Consider the following 24,039-nt stretch of genomic DNA (forward strand, 5'->3'; position numbering starts at 1 on the left):
CCTTGCTGCTCCCGATCCCTTGCTCTTGCTCTGATCATATGCCGTCCCTGCAGCCGATCACTTGCTCCAGCTCTGATCATATGCCGTCCCTGCTCCCGATCCCTTGCTCTTGCTCTGATCATATGCCGTCCCTGCTCCCGATCCCTTGCTCTGGCTCTGATCATATTCCGTCCCTGCTCCCGATCCCTTGCTCTTGCTCTGATCATATGCCGTCCCTGCTCCCGATCCCTTGCTCTGGCTCTGATCATATTCCGTCCCTGCTCCTGATCACTTGCTCCGCTCCAGCTCTGATCATATGCCGTCCCTCCTTCCAATCCCTTGCTCTGGCTCTGATCATATGCCGTCCCTGCACCCTATCACTTGCTCCAGCTCTGATCATATGCCGTCCCTGCACCCTATCCCTTTCTCCAGCTCTGATCATATGCCGTCCCTGCTCCCGATCCCTTGCTCTTGCTCTGGTCATATGCCGTCCCAGCTCCCGATCCCTTGCTCTTGCTCTGGTCATATTCCGTCCCTGCTCCTGATCACTTGCTCCGCTCCAGCTCTGATCATATGCCGTCCCTGCTTCCAATCCCTTGCTCTGGCTCTGATCATATGCCGTCCCTGCACCCTATCACTTGCTCCAGCTCTGATCATATGCCGTCCCTGCACCCTATCCCTTTCTCCAGCTCTGATCATATGCCGTCCCTGCTCCCGATCCCTTGCTCTTGCTCTGGTCATATGCCGTCCCTGCTCCCGATCCCTTGCTCTGGCGCTGATCATATTCCGTCCCTCCTCCTGATCACTTTCTCCGCTCCAGCTCTCATCATATGCCGTCCCTGCACCCTATCACTTGCTCCAGCTCTCATCATATGCCGTCCCTGCTCCCGATCCCTTTCTCCAGCTCTGATCATATGCCGTCCCTGCAGCCGATCACTTGCTCCAGCTCTGATCATATGCCGTCCCTGCTCCCGATCCCTTGCTCTTGCTCTGATCATATGCCGTCCCTGCTCCCGATCCCTTGCTCTGGCTCTGATCATATTCCGTCCCTGCTCCTGATCACTTGCTCCGCTCCAGCTCTCATCATATGCCGTCCCTGCACCCTATCACTTCCTCCAGCTCTCATCATATGCCGTCCCTGCTCCCGATCCCTTTCTCCAGCTCTGATCATATGCCGTCCCTGCAGCCGATCCCGTGCTCCGGCTCTGATCATCAGCTGTTCCAACTTTTGCCGTTGATCTCTCACTCTGTTTCTGATTATCAGCCATTCCTGCTCGCGCTGTTGACCTCTCACTCCAGATGTGATCATTGGTTATTCCCGCTCTCGTTGTTGATCTTTCCCTCCTATTTTGATCATTGGCTGTTGCAAGTTTTGCTGTTGATCTCTCGCTCTGGCTTTGATTAGCGGCCGATCCCGCTCACACTGTTGATCTCTCTCTCTCTCTCTCTGAATCTGATCATCTGTTATTACCGCTTTCGCTGTTGATGTTGATCTCTGGCTCCAGTTCTGATCATCGGCCATTCCTGCTCTCTCTATTGGTCTCTCGCTCTGGTTCTGATCATGAGCCGGTCCTGCTCTCATTATTGATGTTGATTTCTTGCTTCAGTTCTGATCATTGGCCGTTTCTGCTCTCCCTATTGGTGCTGTCGATGTTGATTTGCTGCTCTGGTTCTGATCATCGGCCGTTCCTGCTCTCGCTGTCGATGTTGATTTGCTGCTCCAGTTCTGATCATTGCTGTTCTCGCCATCGCTGTTGATGTCGGTTTTCTGCTCCAGTTCTGATCATCGCCTGTTCTCGCTCTCGCTGTTGATGTTGGTTTGTTGCTCCAGTTCTGATCATTGGCTGTTCTCGTCATCGCTGTTGATGTTGGTTTTCTGCTCCAGTTCTGATCATCTGCTGTTCTCACACTTGCTGTTGGTGTTGATTTGCTGCTCCGGTTCTGATCATCGGCTGTTCTTGCCATCGCTGTTGATGTTGGTTTTGTGCTCCAGTTCTGATCATCGGCTGTTCTCGCTCTCGCTGTTGATGTTGGTTTGCTGCTCCAGTTCTGATCATTGGCTGTTCTCGTCATCGCTGTTGATGTTGGTTTGCTGCTCCAGTTCTGATCATTGGCTGTTCTCGTCATCGCTGTTGATGTTGGTTTGCTGCTCCAGTTCTGATCATCTGCTGTTCTCACACTTGCTGTTGGTGTTGATTTGCTGCTTCGGTTCTGATCGTTGGTCGTTTTTTCTCTTGCTGTTGATGTTAATTTGCTGCTCTGGTTCTGATCATTGGCTGTTCTCGCTCTCGCTGTTGGCGTTGATTTGCTGCGCTGATTCTTATCATTGGAAGTTATCGCTCTTGCTGTTGATGTTGATTTGCTGCTTCGGTTCTGATCATCGGCCCTTCTTGCTCTCGCTGTTGATGTTGATCTTGTGCTCTGGTTCTGATCATCGGCCGTTCTTGCTCTCGCTGTTGATGTTTATTTGCTGCTCCGGTTCTGATCATCAGCGGTTCTCGCTCTTGCTGTTGGTGTTTGTGAAGAAACCAGAGTATATCTTAATTACCCAGACAACTATGTTTTTGCAAACCAAGAAGAACTGACTTTTTATCTGTATAATGGCTTGTGGATTTAAGTGCTTATGTCTGGTGGGTCAAGAAGACAGACTGGAAAACTGATATACTATAATATACTGTGTAAGTCTGTAATAGCGACTTGTACATAGTGTGTTTATCTTTGTTTACTGTGTGCTGATATGCTGATTGTTTATTGTATTCTATAACCAGTTTGTTAACTTTGAAGGTAAATATGGAAAGGCTGTGAGGGGGACTGAAGGACACTGGGTAATTCTAAAAATAGCCTACAGGCTTCGGTATAAAAAGACTCAGAGAGCAGATCACATTAAGACAGAGCTTTCAGCCGGATATTCTGCAAAACGCCCAACGGACGAGAAACAGGACTGCAGCCAATTCATCATGGCACCATCACGAGGGACACGGATCTATGATTCTATATGAAACAACCTAGGGGTTTTCGGCTCCGGTTGGAAGGACACAGATCTGATCCAGTGACCATCTCTGAACCATGGATATGTTTGGAGAAAGCCAGGTTTTGGGACCCACTGGTCTCCTGGTTCCATGGAGATGGTTGGATAAGCCAAGTGGTGACTTTTGTGTCAACTGGCTTTGGACCTTGCACGGACTCTATGGAATGATATCTGTCATCTCCCTATGCTTATCGTTACCTCTTCTCTGTGTGTGTATCACCGATGGAATAGCGACCCTGGGAGCTCTGACGTGTTAACTGGCTTTGGACCTTGTACGGACTCTATGGACAGTTCTCGGTCATCTCCCTATGCTTGTCGATATCTCTTCTCTGTGTGTGTATCACGGGTGGAATAGCGACCCTGGGAGCTCTGACGTAACATCTACCATTATCCCGGCGAGTCAGCGGAAGGGTGAGACCTTGTAATGTGTACCATCTTGGGGGTAATTTCTGGGATTGTTCTGTTTTCTATTGGGTGTCTTGGTTCAATAAAGTATTGCCACACTTTTACCCTAACCCTGTGTTGTCTGAGTAGCATTATGCCCATGTTTAATAGGAGAGCGGGGGTTAGGCGGGACGATCCCTGGTCTATGCGAGTTTGGCTAGCAGTCTTGGGCACCTGTCAACACCCCTTTTCCCCACAGTGTTGTGGCTCTGGTTCTGATCATCTTGCTCTTGCTGTCGATGGTGATTTGCTGCTCCGTTTCTGATCGGCGACAGTTCCTGCTCTCGCTGTTGGTGTTGATCTTGTGCTCTGGTTCTGATCATCAGCCATTCTTGCTCTCGCTGTTGGTGTTGATCTTGTGCTCTGGTTCTGATAGTCGACCGTTCCTGCTCTCGCTGTTGGTGTTGATCTTGTGCTCTGGTCCTGATCATCAACCGTTCTTGCTCTAGCTGTTAATGTTGATTTGCTGCTCCGGCTAGTCATCAACCGTTCCTGCTCTCGCTGTTGGTGTTGATCTTGTGCTCTGGTTCTGATCATCAGCCATTCTTGCTCTAGCTGTTGATGTTAATTTGCTGCTCCGGTTCTAATCATTAGCCGTTCTTGCTCTCGCTGTTGGTGTTGATCTTGTGCTCCGGTTCTGATCATTGGCTGTTCTCGCTGTTGCTGTTGGTGTTGATCTTGTGCTCCGGTTCTGATCATCGGCTGTTCTTGTTCTCGCTGTTGGTGTTGATCTTGTGCTCCAGTTCTGATCATCGGCTGTTTTGCTCTCTCTGTAGATGTTGATTTGCTGCTTCGGTTCTGATCATTGCTGCTCTCGCTCCAGCTGTAGATGTTGATTTACTGCTCCAGTTCTGATCATCGGCTGTTCTTGCTGTTGGTGTTGATCTTGTGCTCCGGTTCTGATCATCGGCTGTTCTCGCTGTTGCTGTTGGTGTTGATTTCTTGCTCCGGTTTTGATCATTGGCCATTTCTGCTCTCGCTGTTGATGTCTCGCTCCTGCTCTGATTGACTGATCCCGATTTCACTGTTGATGTCTCTTCAGCTCTATCATTGTTTCTGCCCTTGCCGGTAATGTCTTGCTCTTCTCCAATGTGGTCTTCTGTTCTTCGCACACATCACACTGTCATGTCTTGTCACCCTCCTTTGTCGTGTCGTCTGTGCTCACCATGATCAGTGATGTCTCCAGCCTGGTGCAGCTTCCTGTGGGATATGAGGTCGTCTGATCAGGAATGACAGCTTAAAGCAGCTTCCTAATTGGAGCTATTCATCAAACGGTGACAAGACCAAGCCAGAAAAACATTGATTTGTGTCTCTCCACTGGTCACAGCAGAATGGTCTGGGGCTCTGGTGATACCTCGGACCGACCCTAGTGCACCCCATACAGCCAGCCTCCACACCATGTGCATCAGGACCATGTGCAAGTGTCACAATAGGGTTATACTACTATACACTGCACGCTTCATTGGGCCTACAACAAACTTCTAAAAGGGAAGTCAAATAGAACATTCTAGAAGTATCCTGCCAGATTCTCCATGTCTGATCCCATGGTGCCATTGAAGTGGAGATTTCCTTTTAAGAGTTACAGTGGGGGAAATAAGTATTTGATCCCCTACAAACCATTAAGAGTTCTGGCTCCTACAGACCAGTTAGACTCCTAATCAACTCGTTACCTGCATTATAGACCGCTGTCTTACATAGTCACCTTTATAGAAGACTCCTGTCCACAGACTCCATTAATGAGTCACACTAATCTCTACAACACGGGCAAAACCAAATCTACTATATAATTGTCTAAGGGTCACTTCTGTTTTTCTGTCTTTCCTTCTTTCTGTCACGGATATTCATTGGTCGCGGCCTCTGTCTGTCATGGAAATCCAAGTCGCTGATTGGTCGCGGCAAAACAGCCACTGTTATACTACGTGGCTGCTTTATACTGCGTGGGCTGTGCTATATACTACGTGGCTGCTCTATACTGCGTGGGCTGTGCTATATATTACGTGGCCTGTGTTATATACTACGTCGCCTGTGTTATATACTGTGTGGCTGCTATATTCTGCGTGGGCTGTGTTTGCTGTCTGACAGCAAAATGTAACGGTGACCTCTCTCTGCTCATTCTTCTCGATCTTTCTGCAGCTTTCGACACTGTTGACCACCCTCTCCCTCTCTTACTAGGCTCCAGTCACTAGGCATTAATGACACTGCTCTCTCCTGGTTCTCCTCCTATCTTTCTGACCGCTCCTTCAGTGTTCTGTTCTCTGGCTCCACTTCATCTCCTCTTCCTCTCGCTGTCGGGGTACCTCAGGGCTCAGTCCTTGGCCCCCTTCTCTTCTCCCTCTACACGGCCCCAATTGGACAGACCATCAGCAGATTTGGCTTTCAGTACCATCTTTACGCTGATGACACACAACTATACACGTCATCCCCTGACCTTACCCCCGCTGTACTACAGAACGTCACTGACTGTCTGTCCGCAGTCTCTAACATCATGTCCGCTCTCTATCTGAAACTCAACCTCTCCAAAACTGAACTTCTTCTGCTCCCGCCGTCTACCAACCTCCCTAAATCTGACATTTCCCTCTCCGTGGGTGGCACCATAATAACACCCCGGCAGCAGGCGCGCTGTCTGGGTGTTATGTTTGACTCCGATCTCTCCTTCACCTCCCATATACAATCTCGTGCCGCTTACACCTAAAGAACATCTCTAGAATCCGCCCTTTTCTCACCATGGAAACAACAAAAACCCTCACCGTCGCCCTGATCTACTCCCGCCTGGACTACTGCAACGCTCTATTAATTGTCCTCCCCCTCACGCGACTTTCCCCTCTCCAGTCCATCCTTAATGCAGCAGCCAGGGTCGTCCATCTGGCTAATCGTTACTCGGACGTGTCCGCTCTTCGCCAGTCGTTACACTGGCTGCTCATTCATTACAGGATAAAATTCAAAGTACTTGTTCTCACCCACAAAGCTCTCCACAGTGCGGCCCCCTTACATCTCCTCCCTCATTTCTGTCTATCGACCTAACCGGCCGCTGCGCTCTGCAAATGACATCCGACTAACCTCTGCACTAATCCGTACCTCCCACTCCCGACTCCAAGACTTCTCCCGTGCTGCGCCAATCCTCTGGAATGCTCTACCCCAAGATATTAGGACCATCCACAACTTGCATAGTTTTAGGCGCTCGCTCAAAACTCATTTGTTCAGAGCGGCCTATCACGTTCCCTAATCAAAGTTATGTTATGTTTGTGTGTGTGTGTAGCCCATTCACTATCCCCATCTATTCCCCACCCCCTGAAGATGGCCGGACCCTCATTGTAAATACATCATTGTAAATACACACCTGTACTTTGTATCTCCCCCTCCTCATTGTAGATTGTAAGCTCTCACCAGCAGGGGCGGCTTATTGTGCTTTAATTATTGTATTGTTAATGTTGTTACTTATGACTGTTGTGTTTGAAACTGTTAAACTGTAAAGCGCTGCGGAATATGTTGGCGCTATATAAATAAAGATTATTATTATTATATTATACCTGGGCTCTGTGGTCATACACCGATGTCTGGGCTCTGTGGTCATACACCGATGCCTGGCTCTGTGGTCATACACCGATGTCTGGGCTCTGTGGTCATACACCGATGCCTGGGCTCTGTGGTCATACACCGATGCCTGGGTCTGTGGTCATACACCGATGTCTGGCTCTGTGGTCATACACCGATGTCTGGCTCTGTGGTCATACACTGATGTCTGGGCTCTGTGGTCATACACTGATGTCTGGGCTCTGTGGTCATACACCGATGTCTGGGCTCTGTGGTCATACACCGATGTCTGGGCTCTGTGGTCATACACCGATGTCTGGCTCTGTGGTCATACACCGATGTCTGGCTCTGTGGTCATACACTGATGTCTGGGCTCTGTGGTCATACACTGATGTCTGGGTCTGTGATCATACACTGATGTCTGGGTCTGTGGTCATACACCAATGCCTGGGTCTGTGGTCATACACTGATGTCTGGGCTCTGTGGTCATACAATGATGCCTGGGTCTGTGGTCATACACCGATTTCTGGCTCTGTGGTCATACACCGATGTCTGGGCTCTGTGGTCATACACCGATGTCTGGGCTCTGTGGTCATACACCGATGTCTGGCTCTGTGGTCATACACCGATGTCTGGCTCTGTGGTCATACACCGATGTCTGGCTCTGTGGTCATACACCGATGTCTGGCTCTGTGGTCATACACCGATGTCTGGGCTCTGTGGTCATACACCGATGCCTGGCTCTGTGGTCATACACCGATGTCTGGGCTCTGTGGTCATACACCGATGCCTGGGCTCTGTGGTCATACACCGATGCCTGGGTCTGTGGTCATACACTGATGTCTGGGTCTGTGATCATACACTGATGTCTGGGTCTGTGGTCATACACCAATGCCTGGGTCTGTGGTCATACACTGATGTCTGGGCTCTGTGGTCATACAATGATGCCTGGGTCTGTGGTCATACACCGATTTCTGGCTCTGTGGTCATACACCGATGTCTGGCTCTGTGGTCATACACCGATGTCTGGCTCTGTGGTCATACACCGATGTCTGGCTCTGTGGTCATACACCGATGTCTGGCTCTGTGGTCATACACCGATGTCTGGCTCTGTGGTCATACACCGATGTCTGGGCTCTGTGGTCATACACCGATGTCTGGCTCTGTGGTCATACACCGATGTCTGGCTCTGTGGTCATACACCGATGTCTGGGCTCTGTGGTCATACACCGATGTCTGGGCTCTGTGGTCATACACCGATGTCTGGGCTCTGTGGTCATACACCGATGTCTGGGTCTGTGGTCATACACCGATGTCTGGCTCTGTGGTCATACACCGATGTCTGGCTCTGTGGTCATACACCGATGTCTGGCTCTGTGGTCATACACCGATGTCTGGCTCTGTGGTCATACACCGATGTCTGGCTCTGTGGTCATACACCGATGTCTGGCTCTGTGGTCATACACCGATGTCTGGGCTCTGTGGTCATACACCGATGTCTGGCTCTGTGGTCATACACCGATGTCTGGGCTCTGTGGTCATACACCGATGTCTGGGTCTGTGGTCATACACCGATGTCTGGGCTCTGTGGTCATACACCGATGTCTGGGCTCTGTGGTCATACACTGATGTCTGGGTCTGTGGTCATACACCGATGTCTGGGCTCTGTGGTCATACACCGATGTCTGGCTCTGTGGTCATACCCTGATGTCTGGCTCTGTGGTCATACACTGATGTCTGGGCTCTGTGGTCATACACCGATGTCTGGGCTCTGTGGTCATACACTGATGTCTGGGTCTGTGGTCATACACTGATGTCTGGGCTCTGTGGTCATACACTGATGTCTGGGCTCTGTGGTCATACACTGATGTCTGGGTCTGTGGTCATACACCGATGTCTGGCTCTGTGGTCATACACCGATGTCTGGCTCTGTGGTCATACACCGATGTCTGGGCTCTGTGGTCATACACCGATGTCTGGGCTCTGTGGTCATACACCGATGTCTGGGCTCTGTGGTCATACACCGATGTCTGGGCTCTGTGGTCATACACCGATGTCTGGGCTCTGTGGTCATACACCGATGTCTGGGTCTGTGGTCATACACCGATGTCTGGGTCTGTGGTTATACACCGATGTCTGGGCTCTGTGGTCATACACCGATGTCTGGCTCTGTGGTCATACACCGATGTCTGGGTCTGTGGTCATACACCGATGTCTGGCTCTGTGGTCATACACCGATGTCTGGGTCTGTGGTCATACACCGATGTCTGGGCTCTGTGGTCATACACCGATGTCTGGGTCTGTGTGGTCATACACCGATGTCTGGCTCTGTGGTCATACACCGATGTCTGGGTCTGTGGTCATACACCGATGTCTGGGCTCTGTGGTCATACACCGATGTCTGGCTCTGTGGTCATACACCGATTTCTGGCTCTGTGGTCATACACCGATGTCTGGGCTCTGTGGTCATACACCGATGTCTGGGCTCTGTGGTCATACACCGATGTCTGGGTCTGTGGTCATACACCGATGTCTGGGCTCTGTGGTCATACACCGATGTCTGGGTCTGTGGTCATACCCTGATGTCTGGCTCTGTGGTCATACACCGATGTCTGGGCTCTGTGGTCATACACCGATGTCTGGCTCTGTGGTCATACACCGATGTCTGGGCTCTGTGGTCATACACCGATGTCTGGCTCTGTGGTCATACACCGATGTCTGGCTCTGTGGTCATACACCGATGTCTGGCTCTGTGGTCATACACCGATGTCTGGGTCTGTGGTCATACACCGATGTCTGGCTCTGTGGTCATACACCGATGTCTGGGTCTGTGGTCATACACCGATGTCTGGGCTCTGTGGTCATACACCGATGTCTGGGTCTGTGTGGTCATACACCGATGTCTGGCTCTGTGGTCATACACCGATGTCTGGGTCTGTGGTCATACACCGATGTCTGGGCTCTGTGGTCATACACCGATGTCTGGCTCTGTGGTCATACACCGATTTCTGGCTCTGTGGTCATACACCGATGTCTGGGCTCTGTGGTCATACACCGATGTCTGGCTCTGTGGTCATACACCGATGTCTGGCTCTGTGGTCATACACCGATGTCTGGGCTCTGTGGTCATACACCGATGTCTGGGCTCTGTGGTCATACACCGATGTCTGGGCTCTGTGGTCATACACCGATGTCTGGGTCTGTGGTCATACACCGATGTCTGGGCTCTGTGGTCATACACCGATGTCTGGCTCTGTGGTCATACACCGATGTCTGGCTCTGTGGTCATACACCGATGTCTGGCTCTGTGGTCATACACCGATGTCTGGCTCTGTGGTCATACACCGATGTCTGGGCTCTGTGGTCATACACTGATGTCTGGGCTCTGTGGTCATACACCGATGTCTGGCTCTGTGGTCATACACCGATGTCTGGGCTCTGTGGTCATACACCGATGTCTGGGCTCTGTGGTCATACACCGATGTCTGGCTCTGTGGTCATACACCGATGTCTGGCTCTGTGGTCATACACCGATGTCTGGGCTCTGTGGTCATACACCGATGTCTGGGCTCTGTGGTCATACACCGATGTCTGGCTCTGTGGTCATACACTGATGTCTGGGCTCTGTGGTCATACACCGATGTCTGGGCTCTGTGGTCATACACCGATGTCTGGCTCTGTGGTCATACACCGATGTCTGGCTCTGTGGTCATACACCGATGTCTGGCTCTGTGGTCATACACCGATGTCTGGCTCTGTGGTCATACACTGATGTCTGGGCTCTGTGGTCATACACCGATGTCTGGGTCTGTGGTCATACACCGATGTCTGGCTCTGTGGTCATACACCGATGTCTGGCTCTGTGGTCATACACTGATGCCTGGGCTCTGTGGTCATACACTGATGCCTGGGCTCTGTGGTCATATTCTGGCGCCACTGCCTGGACCTGCGGCCATGTCTTTCTCTGCAGCACAGCAGGGGTTAAAGCTGTGAGATTTCTGCTTTGTGATGAGAAGTGACTGGAGAGAGGAGTCCCAGGGAATGAAGTGGGACAGGTCCCTAACAATGATAAATGCTGGGAGCACGGAGATGGCAACAAAACCCCCCTCGTCCTCCAGCATTTAACACCCGGTGTGCTGGACAAGACCATTAAATTGTGCTATTTACTAAGGATACAGAGAGCCTGAAGCAAGAAGCCATAAGGGGCCCCAGTAATGTCTCCAGAGCAGCAGCACTATATAGCATTTGTGAGGATTGTCGGGCCCCGAGGCTGCGTCTGAGACCCCCTAACCTCCCTGTACGCTCCATGTGTTGCATTCTGAATAACATCCATGTATCGTCCTCGGTGGAGTCATTATTGGTAGTCACTATAATGAGTGATTCCTGGGCCGTGGATATTACCTGTAAGGTTGTCAGGGCCGTGCCAGGTCCCAGAGGGCCCAATACTGAAGTACCTCTGCCATCCATCATCCATCATCCCTCTGCTGATCCAACAAGTATACAGTCATTGCTATCATGTTACAACTCCTGCCCCGGACATCAGTATTCTGTCACTACACTGACCGCACGGGATCCACCATTCACAATAGGTGATGTCACAGCTCACCTCCTCCTCCTGTACAATGACAGATAACACCTCTATATACAGTAGATAACACAGGATCCACCATTCACAATAGGTGATGTCACAGCTCACCTCCTCCTCCTGTACAATGACAGATAACACCTCTATATACAGTAGATAACACAGGATCCACCATTCACAATAGGTGATGTCACAGCTCACCTCCTCCTCCTGTACAATGACAGATAACACCTCTATATACAGTAGATAACACAGGATCCACCATTCACAATAGGTGATGTCACAGCTCACCTCCTCCTCCTGTACAATGACAGATAACACCTCTATATACAGTACATAACACAGGATCCACCATTCACAATAGGTGATGTCACAGCTCACCTCCTCCTCCTGTACAATGACAGATAACACCTCTATATACAGTAGATAACACAGGATCCACCATTCATAAAAGGTGATGTCACAGCTCACCTCCTCCTCCTGTACAATGACTGATAACACCCCTATACACAGTAGATAACACAGGATCCACCATTCATAATAGGTGATGTCACAGCTCACCTCCTCCTCCTGTACGATGACTGATAACACCTCTATATACAGTAGGTAACACAGGATCCACCATTCACAATAGGTGATATCACAGCTCACCTCCTCCTCCTGTACAATGACTGATAACACCTCTATATACAGCGGATAACACAGGATCCACCATTCACAATAGGTGATGTCACAGCTCACCTCCTCCTCCTGTACAGTGACTGATAACACCTCTATATACAGTAGATAACACAGAATCCACCATTCACAATAGGTGATGTCACAGCTCACCTCCTCCTGTACAATGACTGATAACACCTCTATATACAGTAGATGACACAGAATCCACCATTCACAATAGGTGATGTCACAGCTCACCTCCTCCTCCTCCTGTACAATGACTGATAACACCTCTATATACAGTAGATAACACAGGATCCACCATCCACAATAGGTGATGTCACAGCTCACCTCCTCCTCCTGTACAATGACTGATAACACCTCTATATACAGTAGATAACACAGGATCCACCATTCACAATTGGTGATATCACAGCTCACCTCCTCCTCCTGTACAATGACTGATAACATCTCTATATACATTAGATAACACAGGATCCACCATTCACAATAAGTGATGTCACAGCTCACCTCCTCCTTCTGTACAATGACTGATAATACCTCTATATACAGTAGATAACACTGGATCCACCATTCACAAAAGGTGATGTCACAGCTCACCTCCTCATCCTGTACAATGACTGATAACACCTCTATATACATTAGATAACACAGGATCCACCATTCACAATAGGTGATGTCACAGCTCACCTCCTTCTGTACAATGACTGATAACTCCTCTATATACAGGAGATAACACAAGATCCACCATTCACAATAGGTGATGTCACAGCTCACCTCCTCCTCCTGTACAATGACTGATAACACCTCTATATACAGTAGATGACACAGCATCCATTATTCATAATAGGTGATGTCACAGCTCACCTCCTCCTCCTGTACAATGACTGATAACACGTCTATATACAGTAGCTGACACAGCATCCACCATTCATAATAGGTGATATCACATGTCAGGAAATAGGAAGTTCTGATTACTGCAGTTACGCATACAGAACTCTCAGCTGCAGTTTCCTGTGTCTGCCCACACAAGGCTGGAATCCTAACCCCTCATTTCCCCCCTCCCTCAATAATTATTTTGGCTTTGAGCTGCGAAAGCAAGTCTCCCTACACTTCTCATTCCCCCCTCCCACCTGATACTGGCTAAAACTGGTACAGAAAGTATGGGATTCTTTTGTAAAACTAGGCATAATGGCACCGATCAGGGCTAGAGATATAAGGATTACATATTCCGGATGTCCATCGAGAGATCCATAACCCCCTGAAATCGCTAGAAGCTAAACCCAACGAGTGCAAGAATCGGGTTTCTCTGTAAGCGGGTAGTGTAAATACGCTGTGTTTACACTTAAATGAATCCCCCCGACTTGGTGCACCTCCTGATCATTGTGTCGTCTGTATACGAGGTTCATACAGCAAGCTATGTAAAAAAAATGGTTTGTCATAACTATGAGAAACGAGGAGTGCATTTCATAACTCAGCCCACTCAGTGATGTCACGACGAGAGGGCATATCTCAACCCTGCTGAGTTGTGAGTGTGTCTTTTGTCTGGGGTCTAGCTGCTATACAGATGTGTGATATGTATGTAGATGTGTCGCCCATCCCCCACAGCACACGGTCAGCCATGAGATGATCTGATGAAATGCAAGTGTTCTTTTCAACTTTTATCCCATTTTATTTGTAATTGTACTGTGCATACGACTTGTCTACTTTCATAATACCTTTTTATACTTCTGTAAACACTGCCTACCGGTTTTTGGAGTAAAAAATAAAAATACTAGCTTGTCTCTCCTTGCTCTATAACGAACTGTCATGTCCTCTGAAGTGAATTACGCTACTAATCTGGGTTGGGGCATGACCCATTAATAATTAAGAAATCGGAGCTGATGGCAGCGGAATTTGTCCTGTGCATTTGGGAGGCTTTGTAGCGACCGGTGGCATTGATAATTATTGTTCCCGCCTGAGTGGGAGTAGTTATAGTGCCCTCGCTGCAGTGTGCCCATTAGCCAGTACAAAGTAAGGCAGCCTTTCTGGCAACTAATTATCCTAGGTGCAGTACCCGGTCTGACCTTAGGGTAAGGGGGGCGCCAGAGAGCTACAATTTCCAAACTAGATTTGGGAAGTGGGACATAGATAAATCCCCTTCAGAAAGAACCAGAGGCAACGAAACACCCCCGGTTCATGACAAACTGGTGTGAGTGGTGGGGATAAAAAAGGTATCCTCCCCGTGAACCGTGACATAAATAGGTGATGTCACAGCTCACCTCCTCCTCCTGTACAATGACTAATAACACCTCTATATACAGTAGATAACACAGAATCCACCATTCACAATAGGTGATGTCACAGCTCACCTCCTCCTCCTGTACAATGACTAATAACACCTCAATATACAGTAGATAACACAGGACCCACCATTCACAATAGGTGATGTCAAAGCTCACCTCCTCCTCCTGCTCTGAGTGATAAGAGTGGTTCCCGGAGGACAACCGGGCAACCCTAATACAATGACTGGGACCATGAACACCCACAGGAGGCGCTCAGTTCAGAAATGGAGGTCAGTTCTGACGTGGAGTGACCACAGCCCAGGGCTGTCATCCAGATGGCAGACGATTGACCGACTCAGTTAAGACCGATGCTCGACACGTTAAGAGACCGGGCCACGGAGATAGAGCGGGCAGCAGTGGTTAGGAACAATTTGGGCGTGCATGTAACAGTACCCCCACCAGCCCCATACAGACAACTGTGGATAACAGGAGAGATGGTCCCCCATCTTTAAGGTACCAGGATATACCACAGTTCAATGAGGACACCTCGGATATTGAGGAACATCACTGGTTATTTGAGAACCTCTGCGTGCTGCATGAGGTATCAGTCAGTGAATGGCCCAGATATTTTAGCGTTGGCCTGACCGGAAAAGCAAGAGAAGCTTTTAATAACTTGTCTTCTGGGGATCAGAGATGTTACTCTACCGTTCACAACGCATTACTACAGAGGTATGCCATCACGCCTGAAACCTACCTCAGGAGGTTTCGGGAGACTGACAAGCCCGGGACACATCAGGAGTTTTCCAACACAACATACGGCATGCACTCGGTGGATAAAAGGACTGGGGGCTCAGGAAGCAAAACCTGTCTTTGATATATTCATGCTGGAACAATTTATGTCCAAGCTCCCAGGTGACCTAAAAGAATGGGTGGCGGATAGAAAACAACTCAGCCTGGATGAGGCTGCAAGATTGGCTGATGATTGGTTTGCTAATCGACTAAGGCTATGGGAAAGGACATCCCCAGCGAGTCAGGAACAGGTGCTTACATGGAGGCCAGGGAAACCCATGGACTGGCGAGAGGAGAATCTGCAGGGATTTCGAACTGCACAAAAAGGTGGATGTTTCCCATGCCCCTAGTACAGCCCACATCAGGATGAGGGGGGATAAGCTGCCATAACTGTGGACACATGGGACACTTTGCCAGGGAATGCCACGTCCACTAGCCCACATCATCCACGTCCCCAACCGGTGAAAACTGTGCTACAATGAGGCTGGAAAGGTGGGAGAGAGAGGATCCCACTGTGCTGACCGGAAGAGGAATATTTGGTACAAGGACAAGTGTCCCAGACTAGGTGGGACACCTCAGCGACCATGAACCAGCATCTGCAGCCGGTCTGAGTACAGGGTGTGGAGGCTACGAGGCTCCATGACTCCCGGGCCTCTGTTACATTGATCAAAGAACATCTAGTACCAGACCAGTGTATTGTTCCCGGCTGCCAGAAGTTAGTCAGGGTAGCCGGAGGAGAATTTCTGAACATTCGGAGGGCCCGACTTCATTTAGACTGGGGTCACAGTGGTGGAATGGTGGATGTAGGAGTTGTGCGGCACCTAACAGTAGCTGTGTTGCTGGGAAACAACCTAGGAGGGTTGATGTGCCACTGGGCCAATGTCATTACTCGAAGCCAAGGATCGGAGAGGGAACAGAGCAATCTCAACATGCCGACTACTCCCCCGTCAGTGGTGAGTATTACACAAAATGTAATGTTACCATGAAGGAATGTGACCTGGGGGAAGTAAATTACATCAGTGAGGAGGCCAAGATACTTCAGGACACTGTGGGATGACTAGGGTGATGGTAGATTCATACTGTCCCCCCCAGAACATTATTTACTAGGCCACCAAGTGATTATTCCCCTAGCTGTGGGGCATAATGGATACAAGTTCGGTTTTCATCGGGTATGTGTGGAGTGTCCCAGGTCCAACTGCGGATCAGGGGGAGGATATGGAGGAAACAGACCCCTGTCCCAGCTAAATACAGAGTCCTTGTCTCAGGGCTTCCCCCATCAGGGAGTTTGCAGGATCTGAAAGATCATATGAGACAATCTGGAGATGTCTACTATGCCGATGTACACCAGGGTGGAATAGGGACTGTGGAGTTTATTCGCAAGAACGACTTGGAATAGACATTACAGCGGTGCTTTACATCTCCTGTTCCAGGATAATCACTCTGGGGGTCAATAATTTCACGTTACACATAATCCACTTTTTACATTATGACCATCAAAGAAGTGGTTACTAAGTAGATTGGGCCCTAAGTGAAGGCGCCGCACCCTGGTCCCTGCGGACATTGATGAATACAATTAGCGGCTGATTGAGGCTTCGAGCTCATCCTTGGTGTGATCTTCGATTGATAGGACTGAGACGGAAGAAGTAATGGAAGACTAATGTATCGTCTTATGCGCAAGTGGAGAAGACAATGAGTGAGGGCCGGGGGGTGGGAAGGAAAACTGAAGTACTTAAAGAAGGGTAATGAAATAAACACGGCAGGATGTAGATGGATCTGAGGAAGCAGCAGTTGGCTTCAAACTTGTGATCAGAGATCGAAAGTACAAATGAAGACACCCAGGAAAGTAGAAGTTTTTGGGCCACCAGCCGATGGGTGGAATTCAGGGGGATTCACCTGAACAGAATCACAACTTCCAACATGTGGATTTTTTTGATTGAATGACTCATTAATGGAAAACTCTGCCTTATTGTATCTTCGGAGTTGGACATGAATGACAAATGGTCTTTATGACTTGTCGAGTGGAGGATGAATTTCCCTTTAGAACAGTAAATGAAATCCGAGTCATTGCCATTGTCATGATTGTAGATCTTTGAAGGGTCCTTCCGGGGCTCATGATTAATTTAGGAACCAACAAACATTAGTGAACCTAGAAATATGACATGATTATGGGGAGGGTGATAGATCCAACACAACTTTCCTTATGGCCTTTGTTGAGGTCACATCACACACATGCTCATCGCCTCCTGGTATCGGCACACTCAACCACAAACCGGTTATTAGATGGTTCCCCCCATTCCTGTAAATAAGCCAGGAGAATAGCCCGGTGACCCAACTAGGTAAGTTTGAGATTCACCAGTCCAACTCTGTGGTCAGTCTATATATCAAACATTAAAGCTCACCTGTCGTTCCAGGTGATGGTTCAGAATAAACTGCCATAGTCATGTAGATGAGGAATACCATTGTCCCTGCTATCATACAGCATTCATACAGTTTTCACCTCTGCAAGCTCTCTCTTTTTCCCTTGTTTGTGAGCTAGTGGGTGGAAGCTACCTTGTATGATGTCCAATATACATTATCCCTTGACATGAGGGATTTCTGCTCTCCTGTCTTTATGCAGCACATGTTCAGAAGCAGCAGCAGAGGACATTCTAAAGAAGTACTGGACAGTGTAGCTGAGAATTCAGCACTAGAGTGAGATAAGCATTTACCAGGTACAGCAACTTGGAAGACATTATACAGCGATACTAAGCAGTGTAGCTGAGAATTCAGTACTAGAGTGAGATAAACATCAGGTGCATCAGCATGGAGAATATTTTACAGCAGTACTGAGCAGTGTAGCCTGAGAATTCAGCACTAGAGTGAGATAAATACCAGGTGCAGCAGTATGGAGAGCATTTTACAGCAGTACTTAGCAGTGTAGCTGAGAATTCAGCACTAGAGTGAGATAAACATTTACCAGGTACAGCAACTTGGAAGACATTATACAGCAATACTAAGCAGTGTAGCTGAGAATTCAGTACTAGAGTGAGATAAACATCAGGTGCATCAGCATGGAGAATATTTTACAACAGTACTGAGCAGTGTAGCCTGAGAATTCAGCAGTAGAATGACATAAATATTTACCAGGTGCAACAGCATGGCAGAACATTCTACAGCAGTATTGAGCAGTGTACCAGAGAAATCAGCACTAGAGTGAGATAAACACTTACAAGGTTCAGCAGCATGCAGGACATTATGCAGCAGTACGGAGCAGTGTAGGTGTGAATCCAGCATTGGGTTAAAATAAAACGCTTACTAGAAAGTCAGTTCTAATCCGATACCTCAGTAAGCTGTCAGTCCATGTTGTCTTAAGAAGGGCAGATTTTAGCATTTTGTTTTTAGAATAGATGACGAGTCTGAGAGAAAGAGAAGAGGTGTGTAAGAGGAGAAAGCAGCATATTTCTATTTTAAAATATATTACGAAGACTGAATTTTTGATTTATTCAAGGTTTTTTGAAACAGTGATCATTTAATCTGTAGATGAAGTTCTACTGGTCTTCACCCTGAGGTCTATAAGTGGGTTGAGATAAACTGGGTCCCCACTCTGCGGTCGCCCCAGAAGATTAAAATCTGCTGGTTCCCAGTCTGAGGTCTACAAGCAGGTTGAGATAAAATTGGTCCCTACTCTGAGGTCATTGTGTAGATAATGGTCTGTGGGTGCCCATGTGAGGTCACCATACTAACATCTGCTGGTCCCACTCTGAGGTCTACAAGCAGGTTGAGATACAATGGGTCCCTCTCTGAGGTCACTCTGTAGATCAAGGTCTATTGGTCCCCATGTGAGGTCAACATACTAAGATCTGCCTGTCCCACTCTGAGGTCTACAAGCAGGTTGAGATACAATGGGTCCCCACTCTGAGGTCACTCTGTAGATCAAGGTCTATTGGTGCCCACCTGAGGTGAGGTCACCATACAGATCTTAAGATCTACTGGTCCCACTTTGAGGTCTACAAGCAGATTGAGATACAATGGGTCCCTGCTCTGAGGTCACTCTGTAGATCAAGGTCTATTGGTCCCCATGTGAGGTCAACATACTAAGATCTGCCTCTCCCACTCTGAGGTCTACAAGCGGTTGAGATACAATGGGTCCCCACTCTGAGGTCACTCTGTAGATCAAGGTCTATTGGTGCCCACTTGAGGTGAGGTCACCATACAGATCTTAAGATCTGCTGGTCCCACTCTGAGGTCTGCAAGCAGGTTGAGATGCAATGGGTCTCTCTCTGAGGTCACTCTGTAGATCAAGGTCTATTGGTGCCCACTTGAGGTGAGGTCACCATACAGATCGTAAGATCTGCTGGTCCCACTTTGAGGTCTACAAGCAGGTTGAGATACAATGGGTCCCCGCTCTGAGGTCACTCTGTAGATCAAGGTCTATTGGTGCCCACTTGAGGTGAGGTCACCATACAGATCGTAAGATCTGCTGGTCCCACTTTGAGGTCTACAAGCAGGTTGAGATACAATGGGTCCCTCTCTGAGGTCACTCTGTAGATCAAGGTCTATTGCTTTTTAACTTTCCAGTTGTTTTTTAACTAAAGCCATGTTAATCACCATCACTTTACTGTCTTCAGGAGGTCTTGTTGAAGAGAGCAGCCGACCTGGTGGAAGCATTATACGGAATGCCGCACAATAACCAGGTAAATCTGTGTATCTGTGATTGAGTGAAAGCATTATGGGTCTTTTTTACTCAAGGGCACAGTTTGTTCCCCATCAGTGGTCACAATCATCTGGTTCAAGCTAAGAAGAAATTAAATTGCTGCCAATTATCACTTGTCCAGAAAGAAAAAAAAAATTGGAGTTCATACACAATTTATAAAAAGCACACAATGTTTTATTGAATGACATAACATTTACAATAAAATACCAATATTTGTAAAAAAAAGAACATATGACCCTAGTTGTAGCACTTAGGATCCAAGGCATATAAAAAGTAAATAACTACCACCGTGGTAATGTAAAGAGGCATTATACAGCTAAATATAATCACATAAAAAACCCTTAGAGCTTCATATAGTGTAATGATCATGCTTGTATATTAGTGCACAATCAAATCTAATATATAAAGCTGAATGTGTGTGTGTGTGTGTGTGTGTGTGTCCGGGATTGGCATCTGCACCGTCGCAGCTGCAGCCACAAAATTTTGCACAGTCACACGTCTGGACCCCGAGAGCCTCATAGGCTATGTTATGAGGTGAAATTTTAACCCCGCGCGTTCCAATTCACCAAACAATTTTGCCCCTATCTACATAATGGGGAAAAAAGTGAAAGGAAAAGTGTTGGAGGCAAATTGACAGCTGCCAGATGTGAACAAGGGGGACTTAAAGAATGAGAGCGATGGCGCCAAAGAGTATATACCGTACAGTTGCTAAGGTGGGGCCCCGACATGGGATACTTACCACACACAAAATGCGCCACACACTACCACGTGCTTGAACACATATACCACCATCAGCACACATTTCACCACACATACACCAACCTCGCCACATAAAAGTCGAAAGACAAAAGTCGCCGCTCAAAACTCGCCACGCGCAAAACTCGCCACATGCAAAAACTAGGCTCACGCAAAACTCGCCACACGTGCAAAACTCACCTCATGGAAAACTCGCCACACGCAAAACTTGCACACGCGGAAAAATTGCCACATGCACAAAAGTTGCAACACATGCAAAAGTTGCCTCACACAAAACTTGCACATACTCAAAAGGCACCACACATAAAACGCGCCATGCGCAAAACTCGCCATGTACAAAACTTGCTGCACACAACTTGCTATACTAACCTGTCACATGCAACTCGACACACAAAAAGTTGCTACACGCATGTTGCCATACAAAACTCATCTCACAAAAGTCGCTACATGCATGTCGCCACACGCAACTCAACACACACAACTTGACAAACGAAACTCGCCCTAAAACACACACAAGTCTGGTATTATCCTTCAAAAATAAAAATCTGATTAATAAGCAGACAAACTACAAGAGCAACAAATGTACCATATAGGAAATACGGCAGCTGTCAGTCACATGACCTGTCTATTATGTGTATGTGTGAGCTAATATATACTGCCAAGGGGAGGGCTTCCTGTTGGCTGGGGATTTATCAGGCTGCCAATTTATCTTACAAATACTGAGGTAAAATAACTGAGCAAATAAAGTGTGAACGAGGTCTAATACAGGAGGAGATGACACAGGTATATACTATATACAGGGGAGATGACACACAGATATATACTATATACAGGAGGAGATGACACACAGGTATATACTATATACAGGAGATGACACACAGATATATACTATATACAGGAGAGATGACACACAGGTATATACTATATAGAGGAGGAGATGACATACAGGTATATAGTATATACAGGGGAGATGACACACAGGTATATACTATATACAGGAGGAGATGACACAGATATATACTATATACAGGAGAGATGACACACAGGTATATACTATATAGAGGAGGAGATGACATACAGGTACATACTATATACAGGAGGAGATGACATACAGGTATATACTATATACAGGAGGAGATGACACACAGGTATATACTATATACAGGAGCAGATGACCTACAGGTATATACTATATACAGTAGGAGATGACATACAGGTATATGCTATATATAGAAGATTACATACAGGTATATATATACAGGAGGAGATGACACAGATATATACTATATACAGGAGGAGATGACACAGATATATACTATATACAGGAGGAGATGACATACAGGTATATACTATATATAGAAGGAGATGACATACAGGTATATACTATATATAGAAGATGACATACAGGTATATACTATATACAGGGGAGATGACACAGCAGGTATATAATATATACAGGGGAGATGACATACAAGCATATACTATATACAGGAGATGACATACAGGTGTATACTATATATAAGGGAGATGACAAACATGTATATACTGAGGGGAAAATGAGGGGTGTGAGGTGAAAATGAAAAGGTGTGAGTGCAAAATGAGAGGAGCGAGGGAAAATAGTGGAGTGATCGGAAAATGACAGATGTGAGGTCGAAAAGACAAGTGTTAGGGGGGAATGAGAGGAGTGAGGGGGAAAATAAGAGAAGTGAGGTGCTATAACTAACCACAGTTATTTACTATGCCCAGGCAACGCCGGGCTCTTCAGCTAGTAAACCAATATAAAAGGTCCTTTTGTGACAAAGCAAACGCGAAACGCGCGTCACAGGGTGCTGGGCTCCAGGGCATTCTTCACTTGCACCATGGGTAAGCATTAAGCTTTTATACAGTACCTTGTCACTATGGCACCTTAGGGAGATTTTCTCCCAGATAAATTGGTTTATTTGATTATGCACTAATATACAAGCATGATCATTACACTGTATTAAGCTGTAATGGGTTTTTTATGTGATTATATTTTGCTGTATTATGCCTCTTTACATTACCACGGTGGCAGTTATTTACTTTTTATATGCCTTGGATCCTAAGTGCTACAACTATGTTCTTTTTTACAAATATTGGTATTTTATTGTAAATGTTATGTCATTCAATAAAACATTTTGTATCTTTAATAAATTGTGCATGAACTCCAATTTTTTTTGCTTCTGGATGGTATTCAGGATTACACATTTACTATATCCATTTACATTTTTTCATGGGGGAATATAAGGACTTATTTACATTTTTAGGTTTTGTTCCACATGGCACCCATGTTTTTTCTATGAGTTTAATTGTATTTCCAATTATCACTTGTGCAACTTACTCCTTGGGGAAGACTTTAGATGTTGATTGACAGTCAGTTGGACCTATAGACATTATTTATCAGTCGGTTCCATCCAGATTTTTAGGATCTATGCACATCCACCTAATATGGCCAGATGTATCCTGAAGTCCAATGAGTACCCTGATTTTCTTCTTCTTTAGGCGTCCATTTTTGACCATCATTGAGCAGTTGTAATCTATCTAGGTGTAAACCTCTGACCTAATGATACACAATTAACATCGGACCTTTTTTATTCCCCTAGGATATTATTCTAAAAAGAGCAGCAGACATTGCTGAAGCCCTGTATAGCGTACCCCGAAACTCCAACCAGCTCTCCTCACTAACAGCCAACCACCCCCATACTGGCATGATGGGCATCAACTCGTTTGGAAGTCAACTGGCCATCAATATTACCGAATCTTCCCAGACTTCTGATCAAGGTAAAGAAAACCGTGGAGCTAAATCCTATATCGACACATTGATGACGATACATTGAAATTGCAGTATGTGACGACACCTCATTTAATTTTACTTATGCCAGACATGTAATTTCAGTAGACCAGGAGACATAGACCATTGCCTGAATGTTCACTATAGAATTTGTGTTTTTCTTTAGTGGGTCAAGAAACCATAGACTGTTGTCATATAAATCTAAATGTTGACCCAGGAAATGGACTGATGTTTGTGAATTTTTGAATGGCTGTTGTTTACCTCTTATATCAGCATTTACAGTTATTGTGTTACTGTCTTTGGAGGACAGGGACGCAGGATCATTGAACAATCGATATTTGCTAATATGTGTAACCATTGTATAAGTCCATGTAGCTTGTTGACCTGTAAAACAGTGGAGGACAAACTATGCAGATTGATTATATACTTAAACAATGAGAGTTAATCTCATCCCACCTCCCCCCTGACCTGTGGATGATG

At 47.0% G+C, this 24,039-nt stretch overlaps 1 protein-coding gene across 1 annotated transcript in view; it reads left to right on the top strand.

Annotated features, from left to right (window-relative positions):
- Positions 1-24,039, top strand: part of EBF4 (EBF family member 4) — a 266,432-nt gene that overhangs the window by 229,509 nt on the left and 12,884 nt on the right. Inside the window, exons 12-13 of the mRNA XM_069745037.1 lie at positions 19,909-19,974; positions 23,372-23,549. Coding sequence (XP_069601138.1) covers positions 19,909-19,974; positions 23,372-23,549 — 244 coding nt within the window. The remainder of the gene's footprint in view (positions 1-19,908; positions 19,975-23,371; positions 23,550-24,039) is intronic.

This window comes from Ranitomeya imitator, chromosome 1, assembly GCF_032444005.1.
Source record: "Ranitomeya imitator isolate aRanImi1 chromosome 1, aRanImi1.pri, whole genome shotgun sequence".
NCBI lineage: Eukaryota > Metazoa > Chordata > Amphibia > Anura > Dendrobatidae > Ranitomeya > Ranitomeya imitator.